Source organism: Aedes albopictus, chromosome 3 (assembly GCF_035046485.1).
Source record: "Aedes albopictus strain Foshan chromosome 3, AalbF5, whole genome shotgun sequence".
In the NCBI taxonomy this organism is placed as follows: Eukaryota; Metazoa; Arthropoda; class Insecta; order Diptera; family Culicidae; genus Aedes; species Aedes albopictus.
The window spans coordinates 89698072-89719371 of NC_085138.1; the positions used below are offsets into that span (position 1 = coordinate 89698072).

The 21300-nt window shown below is 40.9% G+C and overlaps 1 protein-coding gene across 2 annotated transcripts in view; it reads left to right on the top strand.

Annotated features, from left to right (window-relative positions):
- The first annotated feature begins 1244 nt into the window (after positions 1-1244).
- LOC109415776 (hrp65 protein) overlaps positions 1245-21300 on the top strand; it is a 34547-nt gene continuing 14491 nt past the window's right edge. For both annotated transcript variants that reach the window (XM_062860185.1, XM_029872925.2), the window contains exons 1-5: positions 1245-1830; positions 9499-10176; positions 10262-10448; positions 10974-11164; positions 11235-11369. In XM_062860185.1, the coding sequence (XP_062716169.1) occupies positions 1432-1830; positions 9499-10176; positions 10262-10448; positions 10974-11164; positions 11235-11369 (1590 nt within the window). In that variant the 5' untranslated portion in view covers positions 1245-1431. The remainder of the gene's footprint in view (positions 1831-9498; positions 10177-10261; positions 10449-10973; positions 11165-11234; positions 11370-21300) is intronic.

Below are 21300 nucleotides of genomic sequence, written 5' to 3' on the forward strand. Positions count from 1 at the left end.
TCCCTTTCCCATAACGCTCTCCGGGAGCAGAGCTGTGCCATGCACCACCCTCTTTAGTACGGTCTCCGGGACCAGTTTCTCGTATTCATCACGCTCTCCAGGAGCATCGCTGTGCCTTGCACCAGCCTTTTCTGTACGGTCTCCGGGACCAATTTCTCATACTAATCACGCTCTCCGAGAGCATCGCTGCGTAATCTGCCTGCCTCGTTAACATCCGCTACTACCGATTACCTGTCACTCTCCAAAAGCATTTTTTTTTAATGCGTCAGTCGTGGTTTCACTAATTCGCTTCCCTGTAATCGCACCAAATTCTGAAAACAACACTCCATCACATCATCCTCTACCAGAATCACCGAGATGAATCTGTTCATTTTCCAAATCCACACAATCACTTTTCAGTGGCCAGAAATCATCCCTTTTCAACAAAAACACTCCGTCACTGTCTAGGCCACCAATTAGCCCCATCCTCCACGTCGACTCAATCGTTGGGGAAACAACAAATTGTTCTTCTTTCCAAATCGAATCCCATCCTCGTCGCCACTGTGGTATTCTCCACCTCGCCGTAATCCTCCGGATTCCGGAACCTCACCGAAATCCCCAGAACCTTGCTTACCAATTCACAATACACTCCGAATCCTGTTCAATCCTATGGTATCTACTCTTCCGGCTACTTCGTCAAATGTTCTCCCCGCTCAGATTGTGCACTGACATATGCTACACTCTCAAACCCAAAATACTCATTTTTAGGAGTTTGTCAACCTTAGTGTCAAGGTGAATAAATGTTATAATTACAGGTCACCACAATCATAAGTGAAAATTATGGCTTTCAACAATAATCGTAATGTCGCCAAATCATAAGGGGTTCTTACGTTCTTCCTAAGTTTTTTTTGCCTCAGTGCAAAACGCGCCATACCAAAAACGTTGATGGGTAAAGCGGCGATGTACCGAGTTTGACAGCTGTGTCACCCCACTGGTAATTTTACACGAACGCTAATGAGCCATTTTACGAAGTGACAGCAATGTTGATGATGATATTGGTTTTCACGGGTTATTGGACGCTACCTCCTGTCAAAATTCATTCATAAAATCGGCTCGTAAAATGGACTATAGGGATGAGTAAAAATATTTTACTGTGTAGTTTGTTTTTCATGTGCATTAATCGGGCAACACTAATTTGCGTTTTAGTACTGATGCGGTACTAGAATCGTGTAGACATTTCGGTCGATTTGTACGGGACCGACACTCGAACTCTCCTCATTCTGCTTTCGACTGTCGGCTGTGTTGCACGCTGTGACAATTTCTCCGAGAAGTGTGTGAAAATTACTGACAGGAAAGTAAAGGAAGTGCAAAAAGTGCTAAACGGAAGTGAATTTAGTGCGTCGTGAAAAGTGTTTTATTATATAACGCAGCTGGTAAACAGAAATCTCAAATATGGAAGTAGCCAAGCCAGAGGTGAATGGAAGCCCACTGCCACAGCGGCAGCAGAATAACCCTAATGCCCAGCAACAGCAGCAGCAGCAAGGTGGCCTCCAAGGAGGTAACCCTAACCAAGGTGGCGGCGGCGGCGGCGGTGGTCCCAACCAGCAGCAGGGACAGGGTGGTGGCAACAAGCAGATGAACCGCAACCAGCAGAACAAGAACCGCGGTGGAAACCAGAACCGGTTCGGAAACCGCAACCAGCAGGGTGGACCCGGCGGAAACCGTCAGAATAACCCGGATGGCGGCAATATGGGCGGAGAGGGTGGCGGCAACCAGCAGCAGCAGCAACGCGGCGGTGGTGGCGGCGGCGGCCCCGGTGGCAACCGAGGAAACCGCCGGAACATGGGCGATGTAAGTATTTGGGAGGTTTTACGCCGGGAATAATGGGAAAATTTCTCTGGCGGCGCTTGTACGGGTGGGTCCAGATTTTTCAAGATGGCCGCCCCGGGGTCGATTTTGCTGATTTGGAGAGTTTCAGTCGAGTATGCACCAAGCACACGTTTCAAGATGGCGGGTGTCTCGACTTTCCGGGTGGGTTTGATTTCAAGTAATTTCTGAAAAAAATATTTGACGATTTTGGATGTTCAAATTTGTATTGAATTGTGGGGTAGGAATAATGATGATGTTATTGATTGATGTTAAGATGTTATTAAGCAGATCAGGTAGCAAAATTGAAGGTAAATACCGTTAGAGGTAATGAACTTGTGCCTCAGATCATCGAACGGCTTTTTCCCCTTCTTTTTGTGGTTTTCTCTTTCGACCGGCTTTTCTGCCGGCTAATGGTGCACGTTTCATGATCAATTTTAAAAATGGAGACATAAATGGAAATTTAGCGCACATTTGTTGGTTCTGCGCATTAGCGAAGTGTGTATTGCGTAGTGTTTAATATGTGTTTCTCTTCCACGACGTAAATTTGGTTATGTATTGCGTTTTGAGCTATCAGTCTAGGGTGAGTGTACTAGTTATTATCATTGCAAAATTTTAAGTTTTTGCAAGAAAATATTTGTTATATTCATTCCATGATTTAACAGTATTTATGGCTGAACATTGAGATAATAGCCCTGTCCAAATTATATATTACCTGAGGGTATCCAAAACATATTCGGTGTCCAAAATGCAATTCTAACAGGCGATTGGAAATCGTGATTTTCTCAGCTTGAAATGCTTTCGTTGAGGTTTTTCTCACCAGGAACACAAAGTACAGTCATATTATAAACTAAAGCGTATTACATAGTAACTTTCCAAAATATTCAATTGGTTTCTATGGAGTTTAGGGGCGATTTTACCAACGTTGTCCTCAGCCTGTCCAAAATACATGAATTACTCTAGCTCCACTTACATTAAAAGATGGGTGACATCCAATTGGATGGATGTCGAAAATTGCAATCAGACAAAGCTGTTTATAACACCAAATGGGTTCCAAAAAGCTCTTAGAGCTCAAGAAGAGAGTTCTTTTTACGAAAAAAACACGACAGTATATGGCCTCGGTCGTTGCGATCCGGCTTCCTATGTGCAAACACTGGCCTTAAAACTGGACACTGCCCGGGCAGGTATCACTTGGAAAATGTTGGCCAGATTCAGAGTGATGTCGGGAATTTTGAAAAGTCTTCCATTCAAACGCATAGAAATCGATGTAGGGTAGCGAACCACTTGGGCAGCGGCCGGTATTTTGGGCGGCACTCTCCGCTATAACGCAGTCAATTCCAAACCGTTTTGACTTAAAATTTTGTACACGGCTAGATACTATACGTATCAGATCTCATCGCATTCCAAAAATTGTGTCAATTGGTTCAGAATTGGCTGAGTTACAGCAGAAAAGTGCCCAAAATAGGACCCCTGCCGAGATGGTTCCACTTCCCTATGTATTTGCTACCTCTGATCGTCCTTTAATGAATGAAGATGATCCTGCAATATCTTCACCGCTCTTCCACTTGACGAAACGGATAACAGAATAATAACATGGATTTGTGCTTCTACGTAATCAGTCGGATATCGTCCCGCCTAGATGGGCAACTTCGAGCCTACAAGGCATAGTACACAAATTACCTAACGCTAAAATCAGCGATTTCAAACTCCCCCCTCCCCCATGTAACGCTTTTTGTATGAAAACCAAAAATATTTTGTATGGCTCGTCACGCTAAGCTAGACTCCCCCCTCCCCCTATAGCGTTACGTAATTTGTGTACGATGCCCAAGTGGTCAACCTAAGAAGGTAAATTTGTTCAATAATTATTATTTAAGGAATTATTCCTTTTTATTTAGTAAGAACAATAAGTGAACACAACGCCTCGTGTTGCGTATTTATCCTGGTATTTATGTGATCAGAGTAATTTCTTCAACACGGACGTGAAACCTTGCAACCTCTGATTTGCAGCTACAGTGCTTTATATACGCGCAGGCCAAGATCTCTAAATAAATAGTAATTATTGCTTACAACCCAGTGAGATCTGGTCTGCAGAACCTGGAAAGGTTTTGGGGTTTATAAACTCGATTCTACATTACACCAACAAAGCTAGCCATGCAAATGTTTGACAATTCTCAGGTCATTTTGACAGACCGCATATGCGCAAAAAAGACGGATCAAATGTTCTGCTTCATCGATCTTATTGCCGTCCTTTTCATGCTCATGATACATCTGTCAAAATGACGTGAGAATTGTCAGTCATTTTGAGGTTAGGTTCGTTGGTGTAATAAAGAATTGTACCTGACTGGCAGACATGTCCAAACACTGCACTGCACGAGGAGTCGATGCTCAAACACACCACCGTGGGTGCCAAGCCACCACCTAGCTCTCCGTGTTTCAGAACTAACACGCACCGTGTCTGGCTCAACACCGGTGTCGGTGGCGGTGCTCAAGCACTGGGCACGGTGTTTGACGCTTCGGGCAACACGGAGCCCGAGTGTTTCCGATTATGCAAAACACTCGTGCGAGTTCAAGCGCTCGGTGCCGTTCATTCTCCAGCATCAGTTGCTAATGCTGTTGGTCGACGACGAGAGTGAAGTACTTGGCGGCTCCTTTTGCGTCTTTCTCGTCCCTTCTAACTCAGTGGCTCTGATGCAGCCAAGCTACTACGCACTGTGGCCGAGCTCACTGCTTTGGTGTTTCATACAATCGGAAACACTCGGCCTCCGTGCCCAACCAAAACTGAAACACGGAGCCGAAACTGAGGCTCGAGTTATAACACCGACACGAGTGTTTCACCAGTCGCACTGCGTGTTCATCAGTAAAAGCTGAACGAAGGTGGTGATATAAACACACACGGTGGTGTGTTTACGGGCAAACACGCCACCGGTGCGGCACGGTTTGGTGTTTTGCCCATGTCTGCTGACTGGGACATGACGCGTCATGGCATAATCTGATTACCTATAAGTATACCTATAGGTATACATACTTGATTCATGGTGATTAGTTAGCTAGATGCGAATAGAAAAACGAGACAAGCCCCAAAAGTTCAGCTTATTGGAATCAGTGGCTTAATATCACCCAACAGCGGGGAAAGAATCATTTCCGACCGATGAAGTTTCAGTAGGTTTCGGAAACGCAAAATGCCGTAGCACTTGTGTTACAAGTTCTGCTTGTTGATTTCTTCAGTAGATTGAGATGCGGTCCCTAAAGTTGTCACATCCATGGTCAAATATGTAGTAAAGGCTACTTTGCTTCATGACTTCACCGATGACTTCGCCATAATTGCTCAAGTTCGCTTTGGCTCCTACTTCCATCAAAGCCCCCAACGACAGAAGGTTGAATTTCAAATTAGAGAGGTACAGCACGTTGTTTTGACCCTATTTTGCATACCGCATTCCAACTTTCCGTTGTTCAACGAGGTTAATTGTGATAGCTCTTCTTTCATCTTACCGAAAACTCCTCGTCTTCCTTAAACATGTGCCCGGGTAGCGCCCGAATCAAGGTTCCATAGTAGCTTTTCATTCGCTTTACTCTGCACTCAGCGAAGTAAACTACCGAAATGCATCAAAATGCCTTATGAAATTTAGCCATAACTGTAAAGTATAGATGCCATAAGAATACCTTATGAAAATTGAACATGCTTATTATGACCTAATTACATAAGATAAACTTAAGAAAAGAGCAGAAAAATCACAAAATGATGCAGACTGGAATCGATCCATGAACGTCGAGATCACTGAGCTCGTGTCCAACCCACGCGGCTATCGACGCTTGAGAATATCGTGTTGCTAAATGTGTATAAAAGCCAAACTGTGAGTCGATTCTGCGTCATAGACCGACCTTACGAAAATCGTACTAGCCGTTATGAATTGATTAAAGGCCATTTCATAAGTTAGACCTTATGATAATCTTAGGTTTATTTGCCTGAGTGTGTAACAGTCCGATGACTATTATGCAACCAGAGCAACTTAACTTCACCATCCATCGGGACTTCCGCTACTTGTGCCCGTATTGACGATTTGAGCACCTTTCTTCTGCTTTTGAGTGTTTGCAGCCAAACCCAGTGTTTTCGTATTGGTTCGTTACGCCCGATCGATTCGCTTTTTTTTACTCTTCTGTCAAAAAAAAAAATCAAATAACTGGGCTTGGTGGTCTAACACTTACCGCTTCTAATTCATATGCAGAAGGCCCTGGTTTCAATCCCTGACTCGTCCCTTTGTCTCTTTTCTTCATGCACATCTCATGTATAATCCGTATGTTCATAGCTTTTCCTAGATCCATAATCGGATTGATAACTTTGTTTCCCTTCCCTCCAACTTCCTCAGCACTAGAGCAACATTAACGGCGGCTACTATTCGAGCAACCCGCGCAGCGCTACCATTTTGACTTAACCACCCTTTTCCACACCGGTAGCAATCAAATTAATCACCCTGATTCGTATCGGGAGGGCTGTCATATTCGCATAGAATTTTTAGCAGCGCAACTGTCCCGCTACTATATTTGGTCACCCACCCATAGCGCTACTATTTTGCGAGCGCATCCAGCAGCGACCGGTAAAGTTTGCTACAATGATGGAGGGCTGCCAAACGGGGTATAGAAGCGCACCGTTAAAGGTGCTCTAAGTCAATCTATCATATAGCGCCTACAAGCTATGCAACCATGTAACAAAAAGTTTTGTTGCTGGAGCGCTACAAATGCACATTAAACTTCAGGGACAGATGTACAAACCACAGTATGAAATACAAAATGTTCGTAACAATTTACAAACGTAACAACCAAGCGAACTGTGCCGCATCATCTTCACAGTAATGTTCACACTACCTATCACTTAAACGCATGGCACCAACGTGTCAAGGCGGTGAATCCTCTGCCATAAATAACCATTTCCCAACAACACTCCCGACATCCGCATGACCTCGTCTTGTGCAGGAGCAGAGGCCTCATCGATCAGCCTGAAGTGAGCAAGAGATTACAAGCATCGTCACTTCCCTTCCCAACATTGATCTGCAAGCAACCTGACGTGGCAGGCACCATTGTCGCCTAAAAATAGAACATCACTAACAACACACCACAGACAAACAGACGTCGCACTCTATCCACTTGCCATCGTTTCACTTTTAAACGGACTATTCAAATATTTTGTAGTTCGCAAATCTCGCTCATGGCGTTCGCATCGTTTTTGCTCCTGTTCGACGTTTGCTTACTACCGCCATCTACTCAGTGAGTTTGCGAAACACAGCGTGATTAGCATTGGGCGATTAGGCTTTTGTGACGATGATTTTAGTCGCAAGTGATACGTCTGTTTGTCTGTGCTCACACACTGAAGAAGCCAACTACAGTCCCAAGCAACTATCTCATTGTTGGTAGTGTGACTGTAACTAATCTGGCGGTATTGGAGTAGCATCTACTCCAACGAACTTCAATATTAAGATCGCCCAGGTCAAATCTCTGATTGACTTGACAATAGAAAGCAATCAGTAAAGTACTAGATTTGCAGTAATGAGCTGAATTTTTGTATGGTGAGAAAGTAGGGTGGGGTGGGGCAAGATGGGTCACCTAAGGATGGATCACCGTAACTTTGTAAATACAAATCGTATTGGTTTGTATTCGTCCGCTACTCTTTAATACACTTACTAGTTAGCTATGCTAAAAGTCGATAAAAAGTTCATTAAATACAAAATATGATGTTAAACAAGCAGTTTTAAAAAGTGATCGATTTTGCGCCGTGAAAAAAGTGCGGGGCAAGATGGGTCACCTTTTAAGTAATTCACATTTTCTCAACGAAAAACGTCAAAATATAAGATTTATTCCGCATTCATATATGTATGCTCCATATCCATACTGAGTAAACAAGAGCTACTAGTAAACATTTTATAAATGTATTTGGAATTTAAAAAACTTAACGATTTGAGTGGTCCTAAGGCGACTTGAAATTCGATGTTTTCACTAAAAAATTATCATAATTTTATGTTATAATTTTGAGCGTTCATTCCGCTTGATTGAAGTAATTTATGAGATAGTCTTGTAATAAAAAATAATCATCTTTTGAATGCTCCAAAAATACGTTCAAAATTGAAGGTGACCCATCTTGCCCCGCGGCTGTTTATATAGAGATTATATGGAATGTATCGCATAAGAAAAATGGCTAAAAACTATTTTATTTTTTATTTCCAATAAGAGTGAATAATTTTTCAATCAATGCCCTAAACTTTTGTATATTCATGCTGGTCATCTAACAAAATTATTAACATAATCAAAACATGAGTAATGCGCCCGAAAATGGCACTGACCCATCTTGCCCCGCGACCCATCTTGCCCCGCGACCCATCTTGCCCCGCCCCACCCTATATTCTTCGTTTATGCAAGGAAATCTTGCAAAAAGCGTGGATATTATGATTCTTATTCTAATTTGATGCTGTTTGAGCAAAACTTTAGAAAACTGCGGTTGAAGAGACAAGAAATCTCGGATACTTTTTCAAAACGACGTATAATACACGCAAATCCTATGTTGATACGTCGTTTTGAAAAAGTATCCGAGAAATAGAGAAAACAACAACACAGTTTTCCTATGTTTTGCTCAAACAGCATCAAATTAGACAAAGAATCCTAATACCCACGCTTTTTTGCATGATTTCCATGCAGAAACGGAGAATTTACCTTCTCATCATCCAAAAATTCAGCTTATTACTACACATTTAGTACCGTGAGGTCGCCATTCACCGCTCATTTTGGGTCAATCATACAAAAATTATCAAATGTTAGTAAAGGATCGTAACAAAAGTGAATGTAACATGCTGCCACATTAAAAAACTTTCATTTCACCAAGTTTTTATATGGGTGTACGTCAAATCACGTTCTTAAAAAAATATTTGTCTCACTGCGCTGCAGGGCAGCATGGGAACTGTTCAGGGCAAACAGCGGGAGAAATATCCAACAGGTATGAAACAGTAAAACCCGTAAAAAAATCCATTTTGACAAAACAGGATGAACTGAACATCATGAATCATCAATATTATGATAAATAAAAGTTATTTAGCTTTTATAAATGTATAGTTTATATGGCTTCATGAAAAAATAATCCAGTGAGCGGTGAATGGATGCATGAGCGGTAATAGGAGCCAAGAGATAACACATTTTAACTTTATTTTTTTTCCGTTGTAAATATATTTTACGATCGTTTTATATTTTTTCTATAGTAACAACATAATTATTAAGTCGTTGACGAAAACTGATGTGCATTTTTCGCCAACGTCGATTTTTGATGTCCTAAACTTTACGAAAATGCCGTTGAATGAGCGGTGAATGGCGACCTCACGGTACTTCATCGTTCGTCGTGCCCTTGAACATTATCGTACAAATTGAACATTAGGTATTTGCCACAACAGTATGGGTAGCATGATGGAACTTTGTCGTGCGCACTAAGTGTACTATATGAATGACGAATTTGGGTCGATTTCAGGATGGAGAATTTCAGTCGATTTCAGGATGGAGTTCTCCTTTAGTGTAGCAAAGCGACCCCACAAGCGTACGTTGATTTGACAAAAGTGTCACGAAAAGTAGATGTTTCCTAACCATTTCCCCTAACGTGCATATTTGTTTCCCCCCTCTGAACAGAACGATCAGGGTGGTTTCGATCGCCGTCGCAGTGGCCCCGGAGAGCAGTACTTCATCAACGAGAAGCTGCGCATGCTGCAGGGACCAATCATGGACATTCCTCCGATTGAGGCCGAAGAGGCCAAATTCACCGGCCGCAACCGGTTGTACATCGGTAATCTGACCAACGATGTAACGGAGGAAGAACTGGTCGAACTGTTCCGGCCGTACGGCGACATCAGCGAAATCTTCATGAACAAGGAGAAGAACTACGCCTTTGTGCGTGTAGACTACTTCTCCAACGCCGAGAAGGCCAAGCGCGAGTTGGAGGGAACGATGCGCAAGAACCGCATGCTGCGAGTGCGCTTTGCCCCCAACGCCACCGCCATTCGCGTTCGTAATCTCACTCCCTGGGTCAGCAACGAGCTGCTGTACAAAGCATTTGAGGTGTTCGGTCCGGTGGAACGTGCCTCTGTGCATGTTGACGAACGTGGAAAATCTACCGGCGAAGGCATCGTCGAGTTCAAGAGCAAGCCTGGTGCAATGGTTGCACTGCGGTACTGTACCGAGAAATGCTTCTTCCTGACGGCGTCCCTGCGCCCGGTCATTGTTGAACCCTACACCTACCAGGATGACACGGATGGTCTGCCAGAAAAGTCGATGAACAAGAAAATCCCAGACTTCCAGAAGGCCAGACAGGTAAGTTTCGATTCGTCGATTGTTGAGCGGTTTCAAAGACTAATTCGCTAAACTTTCTTCGCTTTTATCCCTATTCTCTCAACAGCATGGACCACGTTTCGCCGACCATGGTTCGTTCGAGCATGAGTACGGTCAACGCTGGAAGCAAATGCACGAACTGTACAAGCAGAAGGCCGAGGCTCTGAAGCGCGAAATGATCATGGAGGAGGAGAAGCTGGAAGCTCAGATGGAATTCGCCCGCTACGAGCACGAGACCGAGCAGCTCCGAGAACGTATGTTGCAATTACGATTTTCTTTTTAGCGTGTGTTTCTTCTGTCCCATTCTAGTTTTAACCCTGCCAAAAGTCGAAACTCCGAGTTTAGCGTGCGTTCCTTAGGGCAAGACTCTGTAGTATATGCCTTGACACGACTTATTGTTTAATCCTCGAGTATCGAATGTGTATTTAGCCATTTATTGTTAAGTTCATACAAATAGCACCACAATTGTGATCGATTAAAAGTCTGACAGTTTTATAATCTAAACCCACTTGTAGACTTCTTTTTGTCAAGTTCTTAAAACAAAACCCCGATTGGTCGACTTGTGGTGTGGTGCTGTTTAGGCTTTCCAGTCTGGGTCAGGAATCACTGCGTAATCTCTTACTAACACCCCAGCCTAAGCCGGGATTGAGAGTCGACTTTCGTCGCTCTCAATCCTTGCTTTGGTTGGGGACCCTCACTCTTCCGCCACTGGTTTCACGATCACTAATCGGTTCGTTTTCCTACCCAATCACAAACACACACACTTTACTCCGCTACAGAGTTGCGCATGCGCGAGCAAGACCGTGACCGTCAGAAGGCCGAATGGGAAATGAAGGAACGTATGGCGTCGGAAGCCAAACAGCGCAACGACATGCAGATGAAGCACGACGTCGAGGAAATGCAGAACCGCATCAAGCGTACCGACGAGGAACTGCACCGCCGTCAGCAGGAGAACAATGTCTTTATGCAGGTGTGTATGATGGAACGATTTGAGTCACATCGAAAAGAACAATGCTGATTGTTTCGTTTTCTCTTCCCAGCAAAACCAGCAAATGGGTGGTGGTCCAATGGACAACAATGATGACAACCGGCGGCCGCCTCCGTTCGACTTGATGAACCAGGGCGGTGGTGCCGGCGGCAATGCCGGACCCGGTGGTAACAACTTTGGCGGAATGGTAAGTCGATTCTTTACTCCATACTCGCGAGGCGTCGCACGCAGCGGCGGTAAACGAAGAAAGAAGTTCTGCTGACAATTGTTCCGAGGGAACCAACCTCTTCTGTTAGAGCAACAACTACTACTCGTTGAACACTGTAAGAGAGATTATTAACCAATCATCACCCACTCGAAACGCACGGTCATCCACGGACCACAACTTGGCCGTTTTGGATCGCATCCGTTAGCGGAAACCCTCTTCTTTTTTCCGGCTTGTCTCGTCACGCGAAGCCTGCGGATGTCGTTGGACGCTTCCAGCTGCGAGAGAGAGAAAGCAAACCCTCCCAAAAACAACCTTTTTCTTATATGCGTCGCAACAGTTCTCAATCTCGTTTTATATGAACCCCGCGTTACACGCACAGATTGAGACTGTAATTGCCATGATTTCTTTTCTCTTTCCGGTTTCTCTGAATTGTCCAATCTTGTGAAGTATTTGGAAATAGTATTTTAACAAGGTGATCGGTACGCCACAGGACTATGTACTACTGCATCGGAGACTATACCGAGTGGCACTCACTCCCCCTCTATCGTAAGGCACGAAGTATCATGTTTGCAACGAGCTCTGCTGTGTGTTCTACTGTGAAAAAGGCATCGTTAAGACTGTTTTTTTTTATGGATTTGTGTTCTAAAGTTCAACTTACTATGTTACAGAACTCAACTATATTTGTTGACGTATGTTTTATAAAATAGGCTACATTCATCAAACCGTTTCGTTGTTATTGTGAACTTTTTTTTTGGCTAACACGTGACCTGATTAAACTTGTTTTTAAAGTTGTTGATTAAAGTTGTTCTCCGTATCAACCGTAGAATTCTTATTATTTAGCAGCTGTGCTGAGTCCTGAAATCTTGCAAAACATCTGAAAAGAACCCCCAAAACGTTAACATCGAGAAGTTCACATTGTCTATCAACCATAGAAAAATGCATTTTGTTTACATGGAATTGGTACCTTTGGAATTGGTACCTACAAATTTCATCAGATATTCGACCAAAAATCGCAATGGTCTCAATACAGATTAAGACACGAAGCAATACCTCGAATGTACTTGACAATTGTATGTAAGTCTGTCGTATGCTGGATTCGATCCCAGGTCTTCGGGAGTGAAAAGGGCTTGCCCTTTAACCATCAAACCAGCGGTAGTGGAATTACGAATTTTGATCCACAGATCACAAGAAATTTTCTTCCATTTACCGTAATGCGATGTCCCGGAGTGACGGTTTCCGAACCACACACACAATGATCTTTATCTTCCAATGATTCCTATATCTTAAAAGAAGGAAATATTATTGCCTTTTTTCCTAGAAAATTATGTTGCGGTAGAAGGGAATAAGTCATTTGGTATAATGTCACTTGGCATACAAGAAGGATAAATTTTGATTATGTCTAATGTTCATTATGCCAAATTACCTTTTTCGAACAACCTTAGGCCAAATGACTTGAAGCCAATTGTCCGGTTCCGGGTACAAGGAATTCCGAGATTGTGATACCAATTCTCAACTATTGAGTTTCGCAATTTCACTCACATTTGTTAATCCTTCTTACGATAGGTTTCTTTGGTAATGCAGAATTCAATTTTGTTAAAACACCGGTGAGAAAGTATCTATTCTCGCGTTCGTGATTCTACAAAATAAATTGATGGGATCTACAGCGTTTTGATCGTAATTATTTTATACAACGTATTTATAGGAAATGCAAAACACTCTTGTTTCTTTTAGTCTCATTCGTTGTAGAAAATCTAACATAAGTTCAATAGTAAACGGAAGATTTGGCATATGGTCGTTAGGCATAAATGCCATTTGGCATAACGGTATTATGATCGTCGAAATTATATCAAGCTGTCATTTAAAGGGGCTGTCATGAAAGGGGCTGCCTTAGGATAATGTTTAGGATAATGTTGTTTGGCATACAGTCGTTTTGGTCATTAGGCATAATGGCCGTTCGGCTTAGTTTTGTTTGAAATAATGGTCGTGTTGCAGAATATTTAGACATAATTGTCATTCGGTGTAATAGTCGTCTATCGTAACAATAAGTGATATCATGTTCATACCATGTTCAGCTGTATTTTTTTGCATCACTACCTGCATAAACGATAACCACCCATTCGTGATACAATTCGAACAGTATGCGGTATTGTTGAACCGTCTACATTACGGTCCGTGTATGGTGTTGGTTAATTATTGTTCTCAAAACCTGCAAAATCTTAATATCGTTAAAAATCAGGTGATTGACGTGGCAATAAATGCCAAATAAATATAAGACGCTCCACTGAAAAACATATGGGTTAACCGGTTGTGCTACTTTTCTCCGAATGTCGGTTCCCCGAATCATTCAGTATGCACCCCGATGTACCCGTCTTTGCTTTCCCTAATATTAATATGATACAGCGCGCCTAATAAACCTTTCCGGCTATCTTCTTAATCATACAGGGAATGATACAATCATTCACCAAATCGTCAGTGTATAATACATTTTTGTTAGGGTTATATGCGATTCTTTCATGTTTTATTTGTCTCCAGAGAGCTTTGGCAAAAACAGCTGATTGAAGAATGACGATTTCTATAACTGTATTGTCCTTAATGACTTCCTAGCTTCAGGCCGGATAACTTTTTGAACAGTCTAATTCTAAATCCTGGGATCATGAACATTGTATGCTAAGAGATCACTTCGAACAAGAATGTAATGCATACCCTTTTCGGGGAAACGGATTTCGGGGAAAAGTAGCACAATCGGGTTAACCATATTCTGCTTGACACATCTTTCATTTACATTAGAACTGTAAGACCTCTATGAATGCCAAACGGCTAATATGCCAAATTATTATGCCAAACGGGGTAGACTCTAGATCTAAGTTTAAATAAGGAAACGTTAAACATAAGTTTATGTACTTTTTATGTGAAACAACACTTAGAAAAGTAAACTATCGAAATTCATCAAAATACCTTATGAAATTTAGCCATAACTGTAAAGTATGGATGCCATAAGAATACCTTATGAAAAAAGATGATGTTTGTTATGACCTAATTACATAAGATAAACTTATGAAAAGAGCAGAAAAATCGTCAAATGATGCAGACTGGAATCGATCCATGATCGTCGGAGACCACTGAGCTCGTGCCCAACCCACACGGCTGTTGACGCTTGAGAATATCGCGTTGCTGAATGTGTACAAAAGCCAAGCTGTGAGTCGATTCTGCGTCATAAAATGACTAGGGAATCCATTCCAATCGTTATGAATTGTTTAAAGTCCATTTCATAAGTTAGAATTTATGATAATCTTAGGTTTTACATCATATAAACGATATACCTATACCAGATTACATGATCACGTATAATTTGCACATTTTACGAACCATTGTATATTCCTTGTTATGTCATTTTTAGTTCTTGAATAAGCAATTCATTATATGTAAGTGAAAAATGAAGCTAGTTGACGTTTCGTATATGACACTGCCACCCGTTCTATCTAATCCCATTGCAACGATTGCAACTTCTTAGCTGTCTGGTTAGGGCGATCAACAGATCACTTCCCAAACCCAACAATCAGCTTAAATAAGATCATCACAGCTCTCTGGGTACGGTTGCTGTTAAGTGGATCGAGATGTCTTACGAGAGGCCCAACTATGTATGCCACAATGTGTTTGTTCTGGATGGGTTTTGCTGTGACAACTGGAGATGAAGAAATATGAGCATCTGTGTATACCACCAGCAGTGTTGTTCAACACTAATATGACTGAAAATGTTGCTTTTAGATCTACGTTATTGAAGTCATCGTCAATATTGACAACATTCTCAAATTTTCTTGAATGTCCTATCTTGAGTCTATTGAGTCTTGGCAATCTTTTGAGCACGCGTGCTTCAGACATTTTGCAGCTATTCTGTGTGACACTGTATTTTAAAATAATCAAAGAACATAACCCTTTTTTGGGTCACTGTCTGACATAAGGTCATTTGGAATAAAGCGTCATAATTGGAATAATGGACACATGGCATAAAAAGAAAGGTGCATTTCAATTTATGCCAACTAATCATTATGTCAAATGGCTTTATGCCAAGTGACAAGTGAAAAGACTTTATACCAAATGACTTTATGCCAAATGTACCTCTCTCCCTTTTTTTTTGTTATACATGTGTTATTATAAGAATATTGATGATTTGTCTAATGTACAGAGCAACATTTTCTTATTTAGAAATGTTTGAAAAGCGTAGATCCTTTAGCGGATCATGCGTGCGGTTATTCAAAAGAAGAAATGAAAACATATCAATAGAATGAGTTAAAAGGGAGCCGGACATTTGGCATAAAGTCTTTTAGCATAATGTTAAGTGTCCATGATGCCAAATGACCATTATGCTAACTGACACAGACCCGTATTGAAATCAGTCGGTCATAGTCGATAAGGAACCTAAAAAAAAAGAAGTTTGTAAAATGTAATGCACTGCATGACATCCACTTGAGATGCGACATAATAGTAATTATCAGTGTACGCAGAAGGGTCTGTGTCATTTGGCATAGCAGGGATGGGAAAACTCACTTGCAAAGAATTACACGCACTTGCTATTTTCTTAGCTCAGAAGCGTGCAATCGAGAAACGATGTATGGACAACTTTTGCCTTGTGGTTTTGTCTCAAACTTTGTCGAATAGAGTAGGGGTCGCTCACGAATCCCAAAGTCGTGACAGAGCTGTGAAAGCGACTCTCCACGATGTGAGTGTAAATTATATTCACCTCGTGGAGATTTGCCTTCGCAGCTCACTCACGAATTCGGTATGCGAGTGCGACCCTTACTCTATTCGGCAAACTTTTAGACAAAATCACAAGGCAAAAGTCGTCCATAAATCGTTTTTAGATTGCACGCTTTTGAGCTGCGAAAACTGCAAGTGAGTGTAACTCTTTGCAAATGAGTGTTTCCATCAGGGATGGGATCATTAATTTGCAAAGAATTACATTCACTTGCTACTATCTCAGTTCAGAAGCATGCTATCAAAAAACAATGTATGGATGAATTTAACCTTGTAGTTTTATCTGAAAGTTTGGCGAATGACATTAGGGTCGCACACGCATACCAAAGTCGTGAGCTAGCTGTGAAGGCAACTCTCCACGCCGTGAATGTAAATTACATTCACGCGGTGGAGAGTTGCGTTTGCTGCTTTCTGTTGACTTAAGGTTCAATTGAGAATGGCAAATGTTCCAGAACTAAAAAAGCACTTTTTCCCAAAATGATCCACAAAACGAAGAAAATAAGAATGTCCGATTGTTTATTTCGTCAATTATGATAATCGGACACGCTGATTTTGATCGCTTTTTCGTCATTCTGGAGAAAAGTGCTTTTTCAGTTTTGGATAATATGCGATTCTCATTTGAGCCTTAATTATTGATGCTACGCTAGTACATTGTTCTACAAAGTTTTAGGTAAAACAAGAATGTAAATGTGTTCCATACATTGATTTTTGCTACGATGTTTCTGAAGCGAGTAAACAGCAAGTGAATGTAACTGATTGCAAATGAATGATCCCATCCTTGGTTTCCATCTTTAGGCATAACGTCATTTGGCATAAAGACATTTGACATAACGGTCATTTGGCATAATGGACACTTGGCATAACAAAGAAGGGTAAATTTCGATTACGCCAAATGTTCATTATGCCAAATGACCTTATGCTAAATGTCCCGCTCCCTACGCAGAATATGGCACCGCAAGCGAAAAATAGGCAACAAAGGCGCGGCAAAGCAGATTTCGTTAGCAGATTATGGCAAAGATCGCGCTCGAATTTGTTCGCAACAAAAACGGTAGGAACATTTGTCACCCACAGTTCACATCGGGATTTTTGTACCTATTGTTTCACAACTGAAACTCGACTTTGAGGTATGCAAGAGTCTTATTTCATCGAAATGATTATGAAGCCGATGATGAGATGGAACATTTCTGCAGAAATATCGACACACGCACGGTAAACGATGTTTGTTTTATTGCCACCGTCACATGACATGCATTTGTTGCGGACCGCCTTTGTTGCCAACATACTCCGCTTAGGACAAAGCGTTTGTTATTCGGCGTGGTCCATTTTTGCGTACCATGGTAATTATGCTAATCGGCATTATACCAAATAATAACTAAACGCTGCACATGGCAATTAGGTCAATTGTCCCCAATAAAAGTAATCTTATGTCGAAGAACCTTATGTCAAATGACACAGACCTTGTTTCGCATAACGTCATTTGATTGGAAACATACGGCTGGCATACTGGTCAATTTGGCATAATCAAGGATTGAAAAATCCGCTTATCATTTGACGGTTTCTCAACCAGAATGTCGCTGGTTCATAAACAGTTCGAAAACAAACGAAAACCCCAAAAGAAGATTGGTGATAATCTAGCTGGTTTTGTATAATCATGTAGGTAATCTTTGATGCAGTTATGTTTGGCAGAAGTCAGATTATGGTTGATAACAATTTGATAAAACCCTTTCAACTAGATATTATGTATCATGACCGGTTTTGGAGAGTACTCTGTATGATTCAGTACCTGGGCAATGATCCCTTTTCTTTTACGTATTGTACGTATCAATTCTCATTTAGGGTATCTGAATATTATCGACAAGTGTTAATTTCAGCCACCAAGCTGTCCTATGTTGGTTACTGTACTTTATATATATAGGATGATATGAATACTATACTTCATATTATATTAAACATCTGTTCTCTGGGGATATACACTGGAAATTGTTGGAAAGATCAAGATTGAGCAAAACTATTCTTAACAAATCAGCCGCATCGAAAAGTTATGTATGGAGGTGGGGAATCAAACCTACGATGTTAGTCTAGCACAGAAAATAGTCGTCCTATCCTTCACGCCTTCACGAGAACGATTCGCAGCACAAGTGTCCGTTGCAAACATGTACTTCGTCGCATCCGAAACTCTTGAACACCACGTTACGATAACTGTAAGATATTGCTTTCCCGAAAGTATGTGTGAACAAGAAAACAAAAATTGCTACTTCTGATCACCTGAGTGAGCAGCCGTTGGTTGTGGTTGTATGACGCTCTGTTTTTATTTTGTATGCCGCCGCAAGTTACAATGACATCGCATCAATCGTCCACCAGGATATGTCAGCTACGAGTATCGTTCCTAAAATTTCTTGGGGGGCTACGGGAAAAACACTTGATTTGCCTGAATCAAAACACCTTGGATATCTGTTCCGTATTGACGTAATCCGTTACTCTATGGCCAATTGTAATGGAAACGTCACTTCGGAATCAAACTATTTGTTGATATTTATAGTCTTCACTGACAGTAAATAATTCGCAAACAATTAGGCTGACTCATGGGAATTGTTACTGAGCTTTTGATTTTATGCTATTTCGGGACATTTTCTGTTTTACCTAATATCGAAGCTACACCTAGTTGAACGAGATTAATGAATAAGGGCCTTACGAAACTAATTTGATCATAATACGAGAATATTCTGATAAGGAGTATGTGTTCTGATAGAGTGAGCCAGTAATAACTACAGGTGACAACTATAACCGATACTTTATGGAATCATTATGAAAAACCTTTACGACAATCGGTGCTTCGACCTGGCTGTTGCCAATCAACATCAGTATGTCTACATTGATCCAAAAGAAAAAGAAAACCATCGAAACGAACAACATGTAAAAAGCAATAGCTTTCACTAAAACTTAGTTTTATACTGTGTTAGTTGTCGTCGTTGTCAATAATGACGTTCAAACTTATGCAAAAGAAACTCCGGGAAGTGTGATGTATACTTTTGAATCTTAACGTTGTGCCACGATTCAATCGAACCTAAGGCGGAGAGCTAAAGGTTAAAAATAATGCATCGTTGGCATACCTTTCTTTATCTGTTATTTATTCTCTCTTCTACTGTAGAACAAACAGTTCCCGTCGATTATACATTGAATCTCGTTCCAATGTAATAAGACCAACATTTTAAGTTGTCTTTCTCGAGTATAATAACTACAGATACATTTTGTTGTTAAGATAGTTAAAATGAATATTCCAGATGTCACATCCATTCGTCACCGATATCTAACAGGTATAATAAATCAAGATAAAAGATTTGAGTCGAAAAAAATTGCTTGGATTTCTGCCTCAGAGGTTGATGGCAACGTTTTTTGTTTATGATTGAAAATTATTTGCTCCTATTTCTGAAAACCAGTTTCTGTACCTATTTCTGAACTAAACGAAAGCTTAAATGACCATTCAATAACTATATGCCTTATAATCAGTTTAATTATATTCAGTAGCGCCGTGTAACTTACCTTTTTCTCAGCTCTGGGATCCTTAAACGTTCAATGCAAAGGTTTACGATTAAGATCAATTTGAACAAGGGCGAAAACATCTATTTTTGCCGTTTACTAATTACGAGCTAATTTGTCCAGAGAATTCAAGATTTTTCACTTGAACAGATAGATTTGAGGTTAGAGAATCGCCATTAATTGAAGTTTATATGTAGTTGACTATGCTGATACATCCCCATACAACAGCGGATCTTGTCCTTCTGACTATAAGGACTACACTGCCGTGAATCGCATATCAGTCCCATCTTTGCTGGATTTCCTATGCAAATGGGACAGATATGCGATTCACGGCAGTATAATAACCGTGATGGGAAAGTGCCAAACATTGTTTCTCATGGTGTGTCTACAGAAGTTATCTGAAAGCTTGCCCGGATATGCCTACTTAATATATATTCTGAACAAAATCTCATTGTCCGGATTTAAAATCCCGCAAATATTTCAAACAAAGCTAAGCGCATTCTATTGTTACCATCGAATTATTTTATGTCGAATGAAACAAATGTTATAGTTTAAGGTTCAGTTTTGTTCGAGGAAAAACCATTTTTTTATCTTAATATGTACGTAACAACACAAAATATTGTAATTTACGATACATTATATGGTCATAACCATATGTTAAATTGTTATCTTATGGTCCTGATATGGTAAGGTTACCATATGATTTATTGAAGTTTTATTGAACTTTTTAGCATGAACAAGCATTTTTGGTGATACAAATTTCAACAACAAAATACTATAAAATGTGTAGTGGCAATTTACTTAAAATTGTTCCTGAGAATTTTGGGTGTTTTGTTAAGGTACATAACAATCTCCATTTACTATAGTAAACGTTTCATTAACAAGAAGTTATATGGTTAGAAACCATTGAACTGATGTTCTTACATTTGAAACGATTGAAATTATAGGTATTACAATTCATTCAATCGTATTTCTGCTATACATGGTGTTGTATTTTCGGCGTGAATATTCCTGTATATTGTATACAGACTGCATTACCAAATAGTTACCATTACGATTCACAACACCGGTTATTATAATTCGAATAATTTGATTTCATCTTTCAATTCGTAGTAGGGCAAACTCTTATTTAGCATGCCACAAAATGGCATACTGAAATATTGACAGCGTTAAGCTGCTCAAATCATTTGCGTACAACGTATTCGTATGACATATTCAGATTGAAGCGATATCCTTGTAACCTCCCTTTTTGAAGAATGACACGATGCTGTCGGTTGCAAATCCGTATGCAGCCAGTCTAATGCCTCTTTGCCTTCTTATGAACACATACTTGATCCCTACAACGAATAGGGCCGCGCCTCAGAAGCTACCGTTGCTAGCTTTTCTATCGTTATCTCTCATCGTTCGAACGATCGACAGTTTATTGTTTCGGTGCCAAACAATTCCCACCATCATCAGAAATATCTTTCTTCTCGCCCACGTTTCTTGCCATCGCAAGATTATTCTGCCTCTGCGCGAGCAAGAGGTCGGCTCGAACCCACTTCGGAACGGTTCCTGCCTCTAGTCTCTCCTGCGCCCTGTCTCTTACAATCAGCACAAACACCCTACCCGTTAACCTATA